The sequence below is a fragment of the Centropristis striata genome, chromosome 1 (genome assembly GCF_030273125.1).
Source record: "Centropristis striata isolate RG_2023a ecotype Rhode Island chromosome 1, C.striata_1.0, whole genome shotgun sequence".
In the NCBI taxonomy this organism is placed as follows: domain Eukaryota; kingdom Metazoa; phylum Chordata; class Actinopteri; order Perciformes; family Serranidae; genus Centropristis; species Centropristis striata.
The window spans coordinates 2,342,268-2,360,982 of NC_081517.1; the positions used below are offsets into that span (position 1 = coordinate 2,342,268).

The window sequence follows — 18,715 nt, forward strand, 5'->3', positions numbered from 1 at the left end:
TTTTCATTAGTTTTAGTTTTAATTTCGTTGTGAATTTTTGTTTTCAAATTCAGTTAGTTTTAGTTAGTTTTTAGAGTGAGTTTTCTAGTTTTAGTTTATTTTTTATTTTTGGAAAATGCTTAGTTTTAGTTTAGTTTTTATTAGTTTTAATGTTAGTTTTAGTTTTTTTGTAATGGGCTATGTGTTGGGTGCCAGATTCAAAGAGATCATAATAAATTTTGCCTTTATTTCCTTTGGTTTATCATCTCAGCCCCAATAAGGTTATTAACTGTTTTGTATTTTGGTTCTAGTGTAAACATCCCAGTCTCAGTAAACATATTTACCATGTGTTGCATGTTCAAATAGAAACACTGAATTATGAATGAAAAAAGTTGACAAAAACGAAAACTAAGGACATTTTCACTATAATTTTAGTTAGTTTTGTAACCACAAAATACAGTTTCAGTTAGTTATCGTTTTTTTTTAAAAACTCTAGTTTTTATTTTTATTTCAGTTAACGAAAATGTTTTTTCAATTCTAGTTTTCGTTATTTCGTTAGTTTTCGTTAACTATAATAACCTTGGTCAGAAGACAGTCCATTCAATTTAGTTAAAAAAAAAAGTGTGTTTTATCATTATGCATACATCAGTATAATAAACAAACAGTGTTTCTGCATCATTTTTGCAGAAAGAGCGGGATCTGGAGTTAGCAGCACGGATCGGACAGTCCCTCCTGAAGCAGAACCAGGAACTGACTGCACGCAATGAAATGCTGGATGAACAGCTTGAAATAGCAAAAGAGGAGGTATAAACACATCTCATGTTAAATGCCTGTGTAGTCAGCATGAAATACAGTCATTAAAAAAAATATTTGTAGCAGAAAATACTTCTTGACTAAAAATAATGAAGCGAGACCTTTCCTTTCATGATCAGACGATCTTTAGTGAAAAATAAAGAAGAGCAAAAAACATACAGCGTGTGCGTTCATGCCGCGACTCCACATTTCTTGCTAGCACAACAAACTCTGACGTAATCACGTACGTTACGTCTGCTCCTAGAGCATCTTGGGAAATGAAGTATTTTTAATGTAACTCCAAATAAATGAAATTAAATGTCTCTTTCTAATCACATATTACACACATGAACTGTTTTTAATAATATTACTGTTAACTTATATTTTAACCTGTATTGACTTATTTATTATTTTATTCAGTCAAATAAATTCTCAACAATATTAGAACACCCTTTTTCTTCACTTTATTCTTCATTTTAATGCCTGATACAACTAAAGGTACATTTGTTTGGACAAATAACAACAAAAATAGCTGATAAGAGTTTAATTTCAGAGCTGATATCTAGCCATTTTCCATGGTTTTCTTCATAATGACTTTGGTTATTATTAAGAAAACCATGTTAAATGTCTAGATATCAGCTCTGAAATTAAACTCTTATCAGCTATTTTTTATTGTTGTCATTATATTTGTCCAAACAAATGTACCTTTAGTTGTACCAGGCATTAAAATGAACAAGAAATTGAAGAAAACAATGGTCTAATATATCTGTTTTAATGTGTGGTCATCATAGAGTCTATTGAGCTTAAATGATATTTAATCGCTGTATTTTCTAGATTGCTCAACTTCGTCATGAGCTGTCGATGAGAGACGACCTCCTTCAGTTCTACGCCAGCACCGAGGAGATCGAGAACGCCGAATCACACTCACCGTGAGTTTACACACATTATTATTGACATTTGAGTCAATAATATATTCATTAATCAGGCTTACTTATTTAATATTGGATGAAAGGAACAAACACATACAGAAGACAGAGGTCAACTTCAAGACAACATGTAGTATTAGTGCTTTTTAAAAAATGTCTTATTGCTTCTAATTTCCATTCCATTACCACAAAACAGAATTTTTTTATTTGTCTTTTTGCTTTAAATAAAACAATATCTTTACAATATTTTTTCATTATATTATTACCTTTTTATTTTTATTTTTTTTGTTTTTGTTTTGTGTTATTAGTTTGTTGTTTATTTCTTTACTTAGAGATCCTCATTTGAGCAATACCAGTTTGCCTTGTATATATATTTGTCTGTTTACCCTATGTTCTTGTTATTTACTTTGTGAATATATACCTTGAAAAAAAGGGGGGGGGGGAAATGCAAGGTACAATATTGTAAAGAAAGCGAAATGACTCATTATGTTTGTGAAAGTAAGAAGCCTTGCAATAAAGTATTAAAAAAAAACAACAAAAAAAACAATATCCAATAACATACAAGTTGTATTCTACTTCTCTATTCTTGTTCTTTTAACCCTTTAATGCACAACATGGTCTAAAGTGACCCGACTAAGTTTTTATATTCTATATCTTTGCAATGAATTAATTTCATCATTCAACATTGCAGGTTTTCCTTAAATAACTTGTTTTTGATCATCATACATCCTCATTTTTTGTTTTCATTTCTTACTTTTTGAATAAAACCCCTTTTTTTAATCACTACACTTCTAATGCACAAGGTCATTTTTTTACCCATGTTGTGCATTAGAAGGTGTTTATATGTTGTCACCAATTTAAAACCTGACAAAGAAGACACAAATATTAACTATTTTATTTTGTTAAATTGGTGTTTTTTTCAATGGAAATTATTATTTGGCCTCTAATAAGTCTCAAAAAGTCAAAAATATGTGATTTTCCAATGTAATCTGGTGGTTCTAACAACTCTTTTAAAGTTAAACCTTCAAAATAAGACAAACATAGTTACACATATACTCAAATAGTTAATTTAGTGTATCACTTTTTGTATCATTACCCTTCTAATGCACAAGGTCATTTTTGACCCATGTGTGTAAACTTGATGTAATAATACAAAACTATTTTTCTTCATAAAGTATGAAAGCAAAATGGATATAATGATCTGTTGTAGTAAAAATGAAAAGATATTCCAACATACGGCCAGCATACAGCGGTCATTTTTTACCCATGTTTTGCATCAAAGGGTTAACATAAAATGAACAGAAACCAATAATTTATGCTACGGTGTAACAGAGAGAATCACCATTATCTATCATACAATAATTGCTGCTGTAGTTATTCAGTGATAGAAGAGATTCCTCAATGTTTCTGACGGTCGGTGCACAGAGTCTGTGTACGTCAGAACATCTCCACTGATCCTCTCACAGCTAAGCTCCCTGCTAAACTCTTCCCATCAGCAGTTAATCATTATCACTATCATCATTATTACTGTTCTTTAAACATGTCTGTTTATCTACAGTTGATAGTTGCACACCGGTTTTGCTTAGATCAGGGATGGGCAACCTAAATGCTGCAGGGGGCCAAAATTTTTCATGTTCACTACCACAGGGCCACATACACTACCGGTCAAAAGTTTTAGAACACCCCAATTTTTCCAGTTTTTTATTGAAATTCAAGCAGTTCAAGTCAAATGAACAGCTTGAAAGGGTCCAAAGGTAAGTGGTGAACTGCCAGAGGTAAATAAAAAAAGGTAAGCTTAACCAAAACTGAAAAATAATGTACATTTCAGAATTATACAAGTAGGCCTTTTTCAGGGAACAAGAAATGGGTTAACAACTTAACTCTATGGAGTCTTGGGCTATTTTGTCCATTTTTGAATTCTTTTCATGTCTTTGTACGTCATTTTGTGTCTTTTTTTTTGTCATTTTGTGTCTTTTTTTGGTCATTTTGTGTCTTTTTTTAGTCCTTTAGTCCAACATTAAATGTGATTTAGAAATTTTTTTTTACTTTCAAAACACTGTAGTGTATAGGAGCGTGCACTTAACCAGATATGATGAAACTGCAATTTTGAATATGTTTACAGTGCAGTAACTTAACATATTTCATGCTCAAATGCATGTACAACAGTATAAATAGGAATAAAAAAGGTTTGAAGCAAATAAAATAAAAAAAATACTGTGATTCATTTTTTTATCAGTGCAAGAACAGCAGTCCAACATTAATTGCAAGAAGTATTTTTGTGCATTTTTACACTGCACTTTTAAGGTTTCATGCTCAAATGCATGTAGTTGTACTGAGGGCCTTAGATACTTGCTTACTGCAAGCTCAGTTTTTATTTCTCTAAGTGAGAGAAACAGAATGATGTCTAATGCAGACCAATGTGTTTTTTCTCGGCGTAGAATAAAAAGAAACGAGTCGTGCAGTTCTCTCAGCAACTTCGTCCACTACGACTTCCTGCAGCAGAAGCTGAAGGGTTTGGAGGACGAGAACCGAAAACTTCGGATAGAGGTACGCAGAAGAATCATACAAGTAGTAGGAAATTAGATAAATTAAAATATACATTATTATTTTTATGGCCATGTCTATAGAATCTAGCTATTGATATTGTTTAATCAACTACATTACATTTATTTTTAATCCTAAACACATTGTGACATATTCATTCATTCAGAAATATTTGCAGAAACTGTTTAAAAATACCAAAAAGCAATGTGCAATTTCATTATACAATACATGTTGCAAAATATATACACATTTCTGACTATTAATAAGTCATTAATGTGATGCTAAGGAGAAGTTTAGTCAAAATTTGGTGGTGAAGCATTACTTGTTTAGCATGTTTTTTGTTTTTTTTAGGTGTGTCAGCATTAGTATTGAATCAGGTGTGTTTTAACGTATCACAGTCATGGAAAAACATATTAGGCCACCCTTTTTTTCTTCATTTTCTTATCCATTTTAATGCCTGGTACAACTAAAGGTACATTTGTTTGCACAAATATAATGATAACAACAAAAAAAGCTCATAAGAGTACAATTTAAGAGCTGATATCTGGACATTTTCCATGGTTTTCTTGATAATAATTCGGTTATTATATATGGGTCAGTAACAAATAAGGGTTGGCAAGATGTCATACGGTGTAACCACAAAAGAATGATAAATATGAAACACTTTTTCCACCTACAGTGTATTTAATTGGATGTATACATATAATTACTTCTTTTAAAAAAAACATATTTCTGAGTATTTCTACATTTACACATTTCTTCAATATTGAGGAGAACATATTCTTAAAAAAAACATTTTTTCTAAAGTTTTGACAAATTATGTAAGATTTGTTATGTATCATAATGTTGCAATTTCACGTGGATTGTATTTTTTTTCTCATTTTAGTTCACTTTTGTTTTCCTGTATATTGATATAGATATCAGATTTTTATGGAAAAAAAAATACCGGTTACACCAACTGACAATGGATTAGATCACGTCATTGACCCATATATATATTTAATATTATTTTGACATTGACATTATTTCTGCAGGCCAATGAGCTCACAACAGAGACGACCAACTACGAGGAGCAGGAACAGGAGCTGATGATGGTGTGTGTGGAAGAACTCTGTAAGTGTTACCGTCTTATTCCATCATGTGAAAATAACACGCAGACGATTAGTTTATTTATGTTTATTTACACGGAGCTACTTGTCTTTTCCAGCATCTGTCAATAAGCAGGTGGTCGACCTGTCGGAGGAGCTAGCACGGAAAGTGGAGGACTTCCTGCGACAGCAGGAGGAGATCAGCTCGCTGCTCGCTCAGATCGTTGACCTGCAGGCTCGCTGCAAAGGGGTGAGAGAAACACACACACACACACACACACACTCAAGGAGATTACATAAAACAGCTGCTGACTTTTTTATAAAGAGTTATGTAACGGAGCACTTAGAACACATTCTCTACAAATGGACTTCACAGTAAAACTCAGCTCACTTTCCTTTTCTTTGTCCCTCCAGCTCACCCATGAGAATGAAGAGCTGAACCAACACCTGAGTGCCTCCCGTGAGAGCCAGCTGAACCTTCAGTCAGAGGCAAGACACTTGCAATCACTTTAACCCATTTAGGCCTAAAATGCCTGTAAAAACTGCCTGTAAAACCTCTGGGCGATTTTGAAAGAACCCCCTAAAACCTGAAGTTTTTCTGGAAATTCAACAGAAGATTTTTCAGCCTCTGTAGCAGATAGAAATTAAATTCAAAAAGTATTTGAGAGCTTATACCCGTGGCTTTCATGAGAAGTTGAGTTTATTTGTCCAAACCTTCAATAAAGTTTTTTTAAAAATCAACAAACTCAGCAAATGTAACATTTGTCTGAATAAAAAATCTTATGCATAATACTAATACATGCCCATTAGCAAGATGCAAACATGATATGACCACTGGAAGAAATAGACATAGTTCTCATTAGCCGACTCTAATAAAATAAATAAATCATAATAATAAATAATAATAATACATTTTATATATTGCACTTTTCAGGGTACTCAACGACGCATAAAGTAATATAAGACATAAACAGTCATGATTTCTTATATCACCATCACAATCAATTATTATTATTATTATTATTATTAATATTATTATTATTATCTCCAGATGGCCACAAATCTGTCTGTTCTTCGGTGAAAATATGTAGTCTAAAAACATATTCCTCATCCATAAATGCCGGTCGATTGGTTCCGAGGGTTCAAAGTCGGATCAGCAATAAAATCATCGGTGCTGTTTTCATCAGATCTCTTCCGTCACTTCCTGCTGAGCTCCTCCGCTATAGTCGTCTTCCTCCATGATTTAAAGTTCTGGAAAAGTCCCATGATGCATTGCGACACTCCCGCATGTATTCTGATCATGTTCTGATGCATTTCATTGGCCAAGAGACCGAAAATATGTGGAAAAAAATACAAATACTACAAAATGACATATCCGCTGTCCCGGCCTTAATGGTAGAGTGACGCAACAGCGCTCACGGTTTTAATGGTAGAAATGCAGTAATGCTTTCCCGGCGTCAATGGGTTTACAAAATATATACGCTGCAGTCACTCCTAATTCCCTGTCCGCAAACTCAAACAAATGCACACAAACCAAAGGAAGCTTGTCGACTTTTTTCGCAGCAATGCTTTAATGCTGCACAGTAAACAAGGTTCTTCTTTTTTATTTCCTTTTAAAAATATAAAGGACAACCTCTTAACTTTCAATTAAGAAAAAAATAACATTTTGATATGTCACAGGGTGCTTTGTGTCAGTGGCTTAAACATTAATAAGCATTAACTTCTTAATAAAACAATTTCCAACACATAAGGTGTCCTCTACTACTCTAATCTTGTTATTTTAGCATTAAAACTAACAGAAAACAATAACTGTAACATTGCAGTTGCTGTGTTTTTTTTGTGTGTGGTTATTATTGGCGTCCCCTGTGGTCCCCTCCCCAAAAATGCAGCAAAAATGCTTTGCCAAATTCAAACAAAGGCAGGGCTGTTTTTTCCGCTCAATTTACTCTGAATGCAGCCTTAGAGTGAGATTACCATCATTTTACATTCTTACCTGAGCTCAGTTCTGTTTTCCTATGTGGGCATTTGCCAAACCACAGTGTTCATGAGGAAATGCCAAGATAAATAAAACAATCTGAGTCATTTTCCGTGTTGGATGCCAGCCCGACCAACCAAAGCTGCTGGCTGACATTCCTAACTCAGCCGATCATCTAACAATAGAAAAATAGTAAAAGGATTTTTGTCCACTTCAGACATTTGTAGGTTTGATTAGAAAGTCTCTGTGTCACACAGAACTGCAGATACAAACAGTAGGCAGCTATATTTTATAAAAAAAATCCTCTTACAGGTGCATCTCATTAAATTAGAATATGATGGAAAAGTCCATGTCCACTAGTCAAACAGCTCCAACCAAGTATTGAGTCATATACACTACTGGTCAAAAGTTTTAGAACACACCAACTTTTCCAGAATTTAATTGAAAATGATGCAGTTTAATGTCTCAGTGTACTCTGAAATTAATGCACATTTGCAACATTTCAAATTCTTGATTGAGCATGATAGTGTTTTGAAAGTAAAAAAAAGATTCAAAATCACGTTTTATGTTGGACTAAAGGACTAAAAAAAGACACAAAATGACAAAAAAAAAGACACCAAAAGACACAAAATGACAAAAAAAGACACCAAAAGACACAAAATGGCTAAAAAAAGACACAAAATGACTAAAAAAAGACGCAAAATGACCAAAAAAAGACACAAAATGACTTACAAAGACATGAAAAGACTTCAAAAATGGACAAAATAGCCCAAGACTCCATAGAGTTAAGTTGTTAACCCATTTCTTGTTCCCTGAAAAAGGCCTACTTGTATAATTCTGAAATGTACATTATTTTCCAGTTTTGGTTAAGCTTACCTTTTTTTATTTACCTCTGGCAGTTCACCACTTACCTTTGTACCCTTTCAAGCTGTTCATTTGACTTGAACTGCTTGAATTTCAATAAAAAACTGGAAAAATTGGGGTGTTCTAAAACTTTTGACCCGTAGTGTAGATGGACATACTTTTCAGAGGCCAACTTTTCCATATTAAACATACTTTTTAAAATTGGTCTTTTTAATTTTTTAAAAATTTATTTTAGGTCTTCATTAAATGTAAGCCATAATCATTATAATTAGAAAAAATAAACAAATAAAGACATGACATGTTTCATTCTGTATGTAATGGATCTATATAATGTGTTACTTCCACTTTTTCAATTGAATTACTGACATAAATAAACTTTCTATGATATTTTGATTTATTGAGATGCACCTGTATATCTTCTTGAATGTATGCTAAGAGAAAAAAAGTTAACTTAAGATGCACCAAAAACTTCTTTACCATCCAAATCTGCTCTTTCCGAGGGTGTGCAGAATCTTTGCAGAAGCATACTTTAGGACCGAATTTAACATGCATGTTGTCCGTGACCCCCGCTCACTGAACACAATCTCACACGCACAGTTCAGATCACCCAAAAAAGAAACAAAATGACCAAAAAAAGACACAAAATGGCCTTAAAAAGAAACATAATAACCAAAAAAAAGACAAAAACTGACCACAAAATTATCAAAAAAGACACAATATGACCAAAAAAAGACACAAAATGACCAGAAAAGACACAAAATGACCTAAAAAGACACAAAATGACCAAAAAAAGAAACAAAATGACCAAAAAGACACAAAATGACCAAAAAAGACACGAATTGACTACAAAATGATCAAAAAAAGACACAAAATGACCAAAAAAAGACACAAAATGACCAAAAAGACACACATTGACCAAAAAAAGACATAAAATGATCAAAAAAAGACACAAATTGACTATAAAAATGGTCAAAAAAAGACACAAAATGACCAAAAAAGACACAAATTGACTACAAAATGATCAAAAAAAGACACAAAATGACTTTAGCCTTTAGCCTTAATATGTCAGTCAGTGAATCTTATATTACAGTATATTCTTCATGCTTGACTGATGTCTCCCCCTGTCTGCAGCTCAAGGACCTGCAGGACAAGTACTCCCAGTGTGAGGACATGCTCTGCGAGGCCCGAGAGGACATTAAGAACCTGCGTAATAAGAGCCTCCCCAACAGCACGGTGCAGCGCTACACCGCGCTGGCCTCCGTCCTCCCCATGGACTCTCTGGCAGCTGAGATAGAGGGAACCTTCCGCAAAGGCCTGGACACCCCGGCTCCTTCAGAGTACAGGTGAGACTCTGAGTTCTCTTATGTACAAGTTAGTCTGGACGGATTTCAGAAAAAGGGCCTCCTATAAGAAGTGAGGAGCATTTATGGGTACAAGTCAGGAACCGGCCTACCTTACATATCTCAAAAAAAGTAAAAAAGACAAGGGTTCCCAAGCGAAATTTTGAGTTTTTGACCTTCTAATTTGTATCAAATGGCCACCAAATTGCCCATCTTGCACAGTCGTTGGACCATTTCCCCTTAGTTTTTTTGTAAGTAGGCAATCAAGATGAGGAAATTAAGTTTTTGGATCTATAGTCTAGGGTCAGAGCAAGGATATAGTGGAGGCTCAGTGTCTTTTTATGTATATTTTTATATATATATATATATATATATATATATATATATAAATGCAAAATACCACTTGGAACATTTAAAAGTGATATTGATTGAATATTTATGTCGGCCTTAAAAAAATGACACAAGTAATGCTTAATTTCACCTTAAAAGTTGGTATTTTGCATATATATAAATATACATAAAAAAGACACTGAGCCTCCACTATATTCTTGCTCTGACCCTAGACTATAGATCTAGAAACTTAATTTCCTCATCTTTGATTGCCTACTTACAAAAAAACTTTGGATTCAGCACCCTTTGAAATAAGTAAAGTAGGCCAGTTCCCGACTTGTACCCATAAATGCTCCTCACTTTCACTTTTTGGATAATTCCGTTTGAGTTAAAATTAAATCCCGAGGGGTAAAACACTGAACACAACAGCAATTCTTTATCATAAACAAGTAAACATTTATTTCTTATATGCTTGCAATGCCTATCCGTGAGCTTTCATGAAAGCCGTAGATATTTCTTGCGCTCCTTAAAAAAGAAGACAAAAAAGAGAGACGATTAGAATCCAGCGAGCCTTCTCACAGATCAAAGTATTCTTTGTGTAAGTGAAAATGAAACTGCTCACCTTCTGGGTCTCTTCTTCTGGTTCTCCTGGACCTCCGGTTGTGTCTGTTCCTCGTCTGTGTGTGTAAACTCCTTTAGAAGATCCATCATTTCCCTCCGGAAGCTGTCGATCATCTCCTCCTTTTTCTTCATCTCCTTTTGCTGCTCCTGGCACTTGTCATGCATCTCTTTAAGCTGTGAGGCTATCTCTTCACCTCTGGAAGCCATCTTTTCCAGGTCGTCCCAGGCGTTCTCATTCTCTTTCATCATTAAAGCTTTGTCGGTTTCTGCAGCCTTCAACTCCTCCTCCAACCTCATGATCTCATCTTGAGCGTGGGCGTATTTCCTACAAAGTATTGTCCGTGTGATTTCGTTTTTTTTTGCAAATTTAAGCTTTTCCACTACCCAGCTGTTCTCCCGGTGTGTGAATTCCTTAACCTGCTTCCTCAGGTTGGTGTTTATTGAAGCCAGATTCTGGTTGTTTTTTGTAGCTGACTGAAGAGCTTTTTTAAGACCAAGCACTTCATCATCCTCAGCTGGTGGACTGGCCTCATGCTGAAAAGACAGAAATATGAAATGTCACAACTCAAATCACAATTACACCTAAGTGCGACAAAAACTACAAAAACTAGTCCTTATACCGACTAAAACCCAAGGCTAACGTACACGGTTAAAACAGTAGTTCTCAACCTTTTTGAGTCACGACCCCCAATTTAGCATGCATGTTGTCCGTGACCCCCACTCACTGAACACAATCTCACACGCACAGTTCAGATCACCCAAAAAAGAAACAAAATGACCAAAAAAGGGAAACAAAATGACCAAAAAAGACACAAATTGACCACAAAATGATCAAAAAAAGACACAAAATGACCTAAAAAGACATTAAATGACCCAAAAAACACACAAAATCACCAAAAAAGACACAAATTGACTACAAAATGATAAAAAAACAAAACACAAAATGACCTAAAAAGACACAAAATGACCTAAAAAGACACAAAATGACCATAAAAAGAGACAAAATGACCAAAAAAGACACAAATTTACTACAAAATGATCAAAAAAAGACACAAAATGACCTTAAAAGACACAAAATGACCAGAAAAAGACACAAAATGACCAAAAAAGATACACAATGACCAAAAAAAGAAACAAAATGACCTAAAAAGACACAAAATGACCTAAAAAGACACAAAATGACCAAAAAAGACACAAAATGATCTAAAAAGACACAAAATGACCAAAAAAAGACACAAAATGACCGAAAAAGACACAAATTGACTACAAAATGATCAGAAAAAGACACAAAATGACCTAAAAAGACACAAAATGACCTGAAAAGACACAAAATGACCAAAAAAAGAGACAAAATGACCAAAAAAGACACAAATTTACTACAAAATGATCAAAAAAAGACACAAAATGACCTTAAAAGACACAAAATGACCAGAAAAAGACACAAAATGACCAAAAAAGATACACAATGACCAAAAAAAGAAACAAAATGACCTAAAAAGACACAAAATGACCTAAAAAGACACAAAATGACCAAAAAAGACACAAAATGATCTAAAAAGACACAAAATGACCAAAAAAAGACACAAAATGACCGAAAAAGACACAAATTGACTACAAAATGATCAGAAAAAGACACAAAATGACCTAAAAAGACACAAAATGACCTGAAAAGACACAAAATGACCAAAAAAAGACAAAATGACCAAAAAGACACACAATGACCAAAAAAAGAAACAAAATGATTAAAAAAAAGACACAAAATGACCTAAAAAAGACACAAAATGACCAAAAAAAGACACAAAATGACCAAAAATTTGGGATACAGTTACGCTAATCACAAGTTTCTTTTGTCAATCGATATTTCTTTTCATTTAATTGTTAATTTTTTAACAGCTAATTTTTATAAACTGCTTACAAAAACTACAAATGTTCTTCATAGATTCAAGGAGCTAGCCAGATATTGTTTTTTGAATTACTACAATTTGTATTTATATCTCATTAGTTCAAACAATCTGCCACTCTGGTTATTGTTTACTGGTTACTCAGTTATGTTGTTTTAGTAAAGTACAGTACAGGTTTTGTTTTACACTTCATATATTTTTTTAATGTTTTGGTAAGATGCAGTGCTGAATTTAAGTTTTTCCTACAGAAAATGAGAATATCTTACCTTGTATTTTCTCTTTTGTCCGCCCATATTACAAAAATAACCGCAGCGTGCTGTGTGAGAAAATTGCCAGCTAGATGACTGTAAGAGAGAGAATATTTTAAATGAAAACAAAGATGTGTTGTTGTATATGTTTGTATTTTAATGCTGAGGAGTTCATTCTAGAATCCAGTCTTGATTTTTGCAAAAAAACAAAAAATCTCCCTAATGGAATTAGAATTATTTAAAATAATATTGTATCCTATTAACAATAGTGGAGTCTGCTTAGTTGTCATGGAATTATTGAAATTAAATTTTTTTCTGATCGTTTTATATATCAATTACTATTAGTGATTGCACTGCATTTTAGGGATGTAACAATACACTCAACTCATGATTCAATATGATTTCAGATGCAATTTTCTCACAACTGCTTTTTAACAGAATGAGCTTGTAGACAAATTATGACTGAAAAAGATTCCTTAATATATATATATATATATATATATATATATATATATATATATGTATATATATATTTATAAACTACAAAATATATTTTCTCTTATCTTTAACAAGTTAAAGAGAATCCCTTTTTATTTCTCTTAGTTTAATTATGCAAATCAACACATCTTATATGTTTTATACACATTCACATTGTCCCCTATTGCCTGTTAGCAAGCTAATGTTAGCTATATGTTAACAAGCTAATGTTAGCTGTATGATAGCAAGCTAATATTAGCTGTATGATAACAAGCTAATGTTAGCTGTATGATAACAAGCTAATGTTAGCTGTATGATAACAAGCTAATGTTAGCTATATTTTAAAAAGCTAATGTTAGCTATATGTTAACAAGCTAATGTTAGCTATATTTTAAAAAGCTAATGTTAGCTATATGTTAACAAGCTAATGTTAGCTGTATGATAACAAGCTAATGTTAGCTATATGTTAACAAGCTAATGTTAGCTGTATCATTTGGATCGTTTTGTGTCTTTTTTGGTCATTTTGTGTCTTTTTTGGGTCATTTTGTGTCTTGTTTTGCTCATTTTGTGTCTTTTTTGCTCATTTTCTGTCTTTTTTGACCATTTTGTGGTCAATTTGTGTCTTTTTTGCTCATTTTGTTTCTTTTTTGGGTGATCTGAACTGTGCGTGTGAGATTGTGTTCAGTGAGTGGGGGTCACGGACAACATGCATGTTAAATTGGGGGTTGTGACTCAAAAAGGTTGAGAACTACTGATCTAGATAACTGACTTGGAGTAACTGACAGGACAGAGTTGCGCTTTCTTTCGTCTTCCAAAAAAACATTGATATACAGAAAATTTGCTTCTAAATACATAATAATGCATATAATATAATAATTGTCTACTGCAGCTTAAAAATCCAAGTGATTGTAGTACAGATTGTATGTTCTCCAACTGAGATGAATAATGTAGATTGTTTGTTTGTGTTTCTCCGTGCAGGAACCACCCGTGGCGTGTGTTTGAAACCGTGAAGGTGGTGAATAAAGCCGTGAGGCTGCGTTCTCGTTGCCCCTCCCCGGGGCTGCCGGGCTCCAGCCCGCCGTCCACTCGCTCCAGTTGCACCAGCACGCCCAGAACCAGCTACTACGGCTCCGACAATGCCAGCCTGATTACTCTGGAGGACAAGTCAATAATCAATAATGCTCAGAAAGAAGACAACAGGTGTGTTTGAGTGTGCAGATTTAAAAAAAAATCATTTTAAACAGTATTTTTAAAGCCCTTCTTGACGAGTTTATGGGGATTTATCTACTTAACTCTCTGAAATCTTGGGCTATTATGTCCTTTTAAAAAATCTGTTAAAAATAATCTTTACCATGCCATGTTGGTATCAGTTTTTTCAGCATTACCTCACCTATTTGTCCTGATAATTAATTTTTAACTTTGACTTACTTTTGATGAAAATGTTGAACCCAAAAGAAACAAAGGAAAACATAAAATCTGATCTTGAAAATTATATTTCAATACACAGAATTTTAAATGTTGCAAATATGAATACAGGTTGAAAATATAACATATAACAGGTAAAATGAGGATAATAGCTTGTTCTATATTTTTATACTAAATATATTTGATATTATCTCCGGTTTTACTTGGCTGAATATAATCCAAAAAAAATCTGGGATGGAGTTTCAAGCCAGAACTTTAGAGGGAAGCTGATGATAAGACTTGACGTTGCTTTTGACCACAAAATGACAACAAATGACCACAAAAAGACACAAATTGACCAAAAAAGACACAATAAGACCAAAAAAAGACACAAAATGGCCCTAAAAAGAAACTAAATGACCAAAAAAAGACACAAAATGACTAAAAAAGACATAAAATGACCAAAAAAGGAAACAAAATGACAAAAAAAGACACAAAATGACCACAAAATTATCAAAAACAAAAGACAAAATTACCAAAAAAGACACAAAATGACCAAGAAAAGACACAAAGACCAAAAAAAACCCACAAATTGACCACAAAATGACCAAAAAAGGAAACAAAATGACCAAAAAAGACACAGATTTACCACAAAATTATCAAAAAAGACACAAAATGACCCAAAAAAAGTCATTAAATGACCAAAAAGACTAAAACACATGAACACTTTAACACAGTGGAGACAGAGCTGACTTCCAAAATGATTTGGCGACCCCCAGAAATCATCTCACATTGTCACATCTTTTCCATCAGCGGTAGCGGTCCGAAGCGTCTGGGCCAGCCGGGAACGCCGGGGGGCCAGGACCTGGAGGCGGCCCTGCGGAACCTGTCGGCCCGCCAGCAGAACCACTCGTCTGAGCGGCCGTTCTTTGATGTGGAGCGTGAGCGTAAACTCCACGCCTTGGCAGCAGACTGCGAGGAAGCCGAGGGCTCCAGTGGCTTCCTCACACCAAACGACAGCCTGGACTCGAGTCCAGCAGCATCAACCGGCACCAACTACTCCAACGGCAGCTCCCGCCACTCCTGCAGCTCCTCTGGAGGGTCCAGGTCCTACCTGCCAGACCGCCTGCAGATCGTCAAGCCTCTGGAAGGTAAAAGCTTCAGCTTCAGCAGTTTCTTGAATCAAATCAAATCAAATCAAATCAACTTTATTTATGGAGCCCTTTAAGACAGCGTTAGCTGATACAAAGTGCTGTATATGGCAGGACAGACCAACAATAAAAACAAAACAAGCAAAAACAACTAAAACAAAGCGAGTCTCATGCTGGGTAAAAACCAATAAATAAAAGTGGGTTTTAAAATGATTCTCAATTTTAAAATTAGTCTTAATTTTAAAAAACCACAAAGAACAAATAAAAACAGAACAAAGGCTCATGTTGAGTTAAAAGCCAGTGAATAAAAAAAAAAAAAAAGCACAAGAACTTATTACAAAAGAAACCCCTCCAGACTGTAAGTTTAACCACTGAGCCAACTTACAGTCAATAGGCTAGATATCAGCTTTTTTTCCATGACTGTATATATAAATAGGCAGTGCTGATAATGTAACCATTTCAACCCTAATGCCACACAAATAACAGACCCTAACAACACAACCAAGTTTAAAACATGACATGAAAATTAAAACCTAATAAAAAAAGAAACTTCTTTACTTTTTCTTTTTTAAAGACAAACAATCGGAAATATATATATATTTTTTTTAACTGTACATATGACCACATGGTATTATCAATCAAAAAATCAATCAAATCAAAATTACTTTATTCATCCCCAAGGGGAAATTCAAACAGCCTTTACATCTTCCGCCGCAGGCTGAAGACCTATCTCTTCCAACAATACCTCGATTAAGTCATGGTCACCTAACATATATATTTAAAAAAAAAAAAAAAAAAAGCTCTTGTTCTTTTTCTTTTCTTGAAGCCTGGAAAGCGGATACGTCGTTTTGTAGTATTTGTATAAGCTCTCAAATACTTTTTGAATTTCATTTCTATCTGCTACAGAGGCTGAAAAATATTAAATATTAAATAAAATTTAGTAAAAGCGTTGACACTTCTGTTGAATTTCCAGAAAAACTTCAGGTTTTAGGGGCTTATTTTAAAATCACCCAGAGGTTTTACAGTCAGTTTAAGGCGTCAATGGGTTAACATATAGCACTCCTTTAGCAATGACAGTTAGCTCTTAGTTATGTACTTACTTGATTCCTGTGGTCTAAGTCTAGTACCTTCAGGTTGAATGCACTTATTGTAAGTTGCTTTGGACAAAAGCGTCAGCTAAATGACATGTAATGTAATGTAATTCAGTTAGTCTGGTAGAATCTCTTGAAGAAATATCTCAGTTCCCTCTGACTCTGTGGTCTTCAGGCTCGGTGACTCTGCACCAGTGGCAGCAGTTGGCCAAACCAAACCTTGGAGGCATCCTGCATCCCCGTCCAGGCGTCCTGACTAAAGACTTCAGGGAGCTGGAGGTCGACATCCAGCACGTGTACAGTCTGAACGACCTGGAGGAGGACGAGCCGGACCTGTCGCAGCTCTCTGGAGCTCATGGCATGGGTAGGACAGACAGCTTTATCTCTCTGATTCACTTCATTAAACCCTCTCTAAAAACCACGTTCCCAAAATGTTCCCTAAAATCCATGCTTTCCCTGCTTTCTCTCCTCCTCAATTTTCCAATTTGCAATGTTTACATCCGCTTGACTGAGTAGTGTTACTTTATGTTGGAGCTATTTAGTTCTTGTTAGTATTTAGTTGTCTGTTTAGTTTATTATTAACAATTAGTATTGTTTGATTATTCTAGAAGTTTGTTTATTTTGATAATATTTTGGGTTTGCTTGTTAATTGTTTAGTTTAATCATCATTATTGTTTAGCATATTTAGTTTACATTTTTTTGTGTTTTATGGAATTTGGGCGCCTGATGTTATATAGGTAGGAGGATAGGCACCTGGGTGGGCCGATGGTTTTTTACCAGCGCGAAGAGAGGCAGCAGGAGCCATGTTTCTTTGTCCTTTTGTTTGCTTGCTCGCAATGGATAAAATAAACCTTGTAAGGGCCAATAAGGGCCAGTTCATCAATAATAATTTAAGTTAAAAACAGTTAAAAATGAATGATAATAATTTCATTGTAATTCATGCAATGCTAAGAGTATATTAGCTTAAAATATACAATTAGAAATATTTAAAGGGTTAAAAATGTTTCTATGCCTTTAAATTTTACATTGTGATGTCACTATATAGTGGTAACTATGGTAACTGACTGTGTATCTTAAGTTTCGTTTTTAGTCAGAACATGGTGGAAGCAACACAGTCTGTTGACCGTGCGTCAGACTTGTGATTTACTTTGTTGTTTTTAAGTAAACATTTTAAAAGACAAAGAAGTTGTCATGTCTCGTCGCTCGCGTGGAAAAAGAGTGTTTTTATCGACTGACTATAGAAGTGCCGCAGTTAAGAAGGAAGACCAAACGGAGTGCCGCTACAAACCTTTTAGAACTAACAACCATGCATGGACTTCAGCTTCTTTGCCTGCGTCGACCACACGCTCTTGGTGCATCAGTGGCATTTTGATTAAGTTTGTTTTAAGTTTAATTTTGTTATTTTTTCGGACTAAATTGCCACTATACTTTAGTTTTCCTGCTTCATAGGCTCTTGTAGTTTGTCATTTTCTCCATTTCTGCATAGTTTAATGCTCCTTTTCTCCCTCCATGACCTGGCAGTCTCTCCATCCGGTCCCAACCTCCCTCAGACCTCTCCCACACATACCATTACCACCTGCCAAGTCCTCCAACCCTCCCTCCTCATCCCCTCCTTCTCTACTGGGTAAGAACATTTCTTTTAGCATGTTTTGGTTTTTTCACAGCTCCGAGGTTCATGTTTGAGCCTGAACTTGAACTCATTGCGTCATAAAGTCCTGACAGAGTTTTCTATGCTTCATTAATCCACACCTCTTTTTTTTTGCAGTGTGAATATTCCAGATGTTCAGTCTTCCATGCTGCTTTTTCTTTCCCTCTTTAACTTCTTCTCTTTACCCCTCACAGTGGCAGAAAACGTCTGTCGCGGCTCTTTCTCCAACTCTAAAAGTCGCCGCCGGGGCAAAGTAAGAGTCCTGGGTTATGGATGCACTATGAATGCTGGATTTCAATATTAATATCAGAGGCACGGTTCCATGTTTGTTAAACT

At 34.6% G+C, this 18,715-nt stretch overlaps 2 protein-coding genes across 2 annotated transcripts in view; one reads left to right on the plus strand and one right to left on the minus strand.

The window, feature by feature from the left end:
• Positions 1-18,715, plus strand: part of hap1 (huntingtin associated protein 1) — a gene marked incomplete at its 5' end in the record, with an annotated part of 45,612 nt that overhangs the window by 22,727 nt on the left and 4,170 nt on the right. The window contains 11 exons of the mRNA XM_059328400.1: positions 667-783; positions 1,606-1,700; positions 4,136-4,244; positions 5,276-5,354; positions 5,449-5,579; positions 5,744-5,818; positions 9,300-9,511; positions 14,064-14,285; positions 15,303-15,640; positions 16,907-17,095; positions 18,253-18,355. Of these exons, the coding sequence (XP_059184383.1) occupies positions 667-783; positions 1,606-1,700; positions 4,136-4,244; positions 5,276-5,354; positions 5,449-5,579; positions 5,744-5,818; positions 9,300-9,511; positions 14,064-14,285; positions 15,303-15,640; positions 16,907-17,095; positions 18,253-18,355 (1,670 nt within the window). The remainder of the gene's footprint in view (positions 1-666; positions 784-1,605; positions 1,701-4,135; positions 4,245-5,275; positions 5,355-5,448; positions 5,580-5,743; positions 5,819-9,299; positions 9,512-14,063; positions 14,286-15,302; positions 15,641-16,906; positions 17,096-18,252; positions 18,356-18,715) is intronic.
• Positions 10,271-13,083, minus strand: LOC131985820 (golgin subfamily A member 6-like protein 7). Its single transcript, XM_059350865.1, has 3 exons — positions 12,627-13,083; positions 10,461-10,993; positions 10,271-10,363 (listed from the first exon to the last, which is right to left on the minus strand). The coding sequence occupies exons 1-3, from the start codon at positions 12,651-12,653 to the stop codon at positions 10,303-10,305; spliced, it is 621 nt and encodes a 206-aa protein (XP_059206848.1). The 5' UTR covers positions 12,654-13,083; the 3' UTR covers positions 10,271-10,302.

What these genes read in the sequence shown, in the direction of transcription:
- LOC131985820 (XM_059350865.1), bottom strand. Translation starts at nt 12,653, where the DNA reads ATGGGCGGACAAAAGAGAAAATACAAG. An exon ending in GACAAAAGAGAAAATACAAG is followed by an intron (nt 10,994 to 12,626) that starts GTAAGATATTCT and finishes CTGTCTTTTCAG; the next exon opens with CATGAGGCCAGTCCACCAGC. An exon ending in CAGAAGAAGAGACCCAGAAG is followed by an intron (nt 10,364 to 10,460) that starts GTGAGCAGTTTC and finishes TTCTTTTTTAAG; the next exon opens with GAGCGCAAGAAATATCTACG.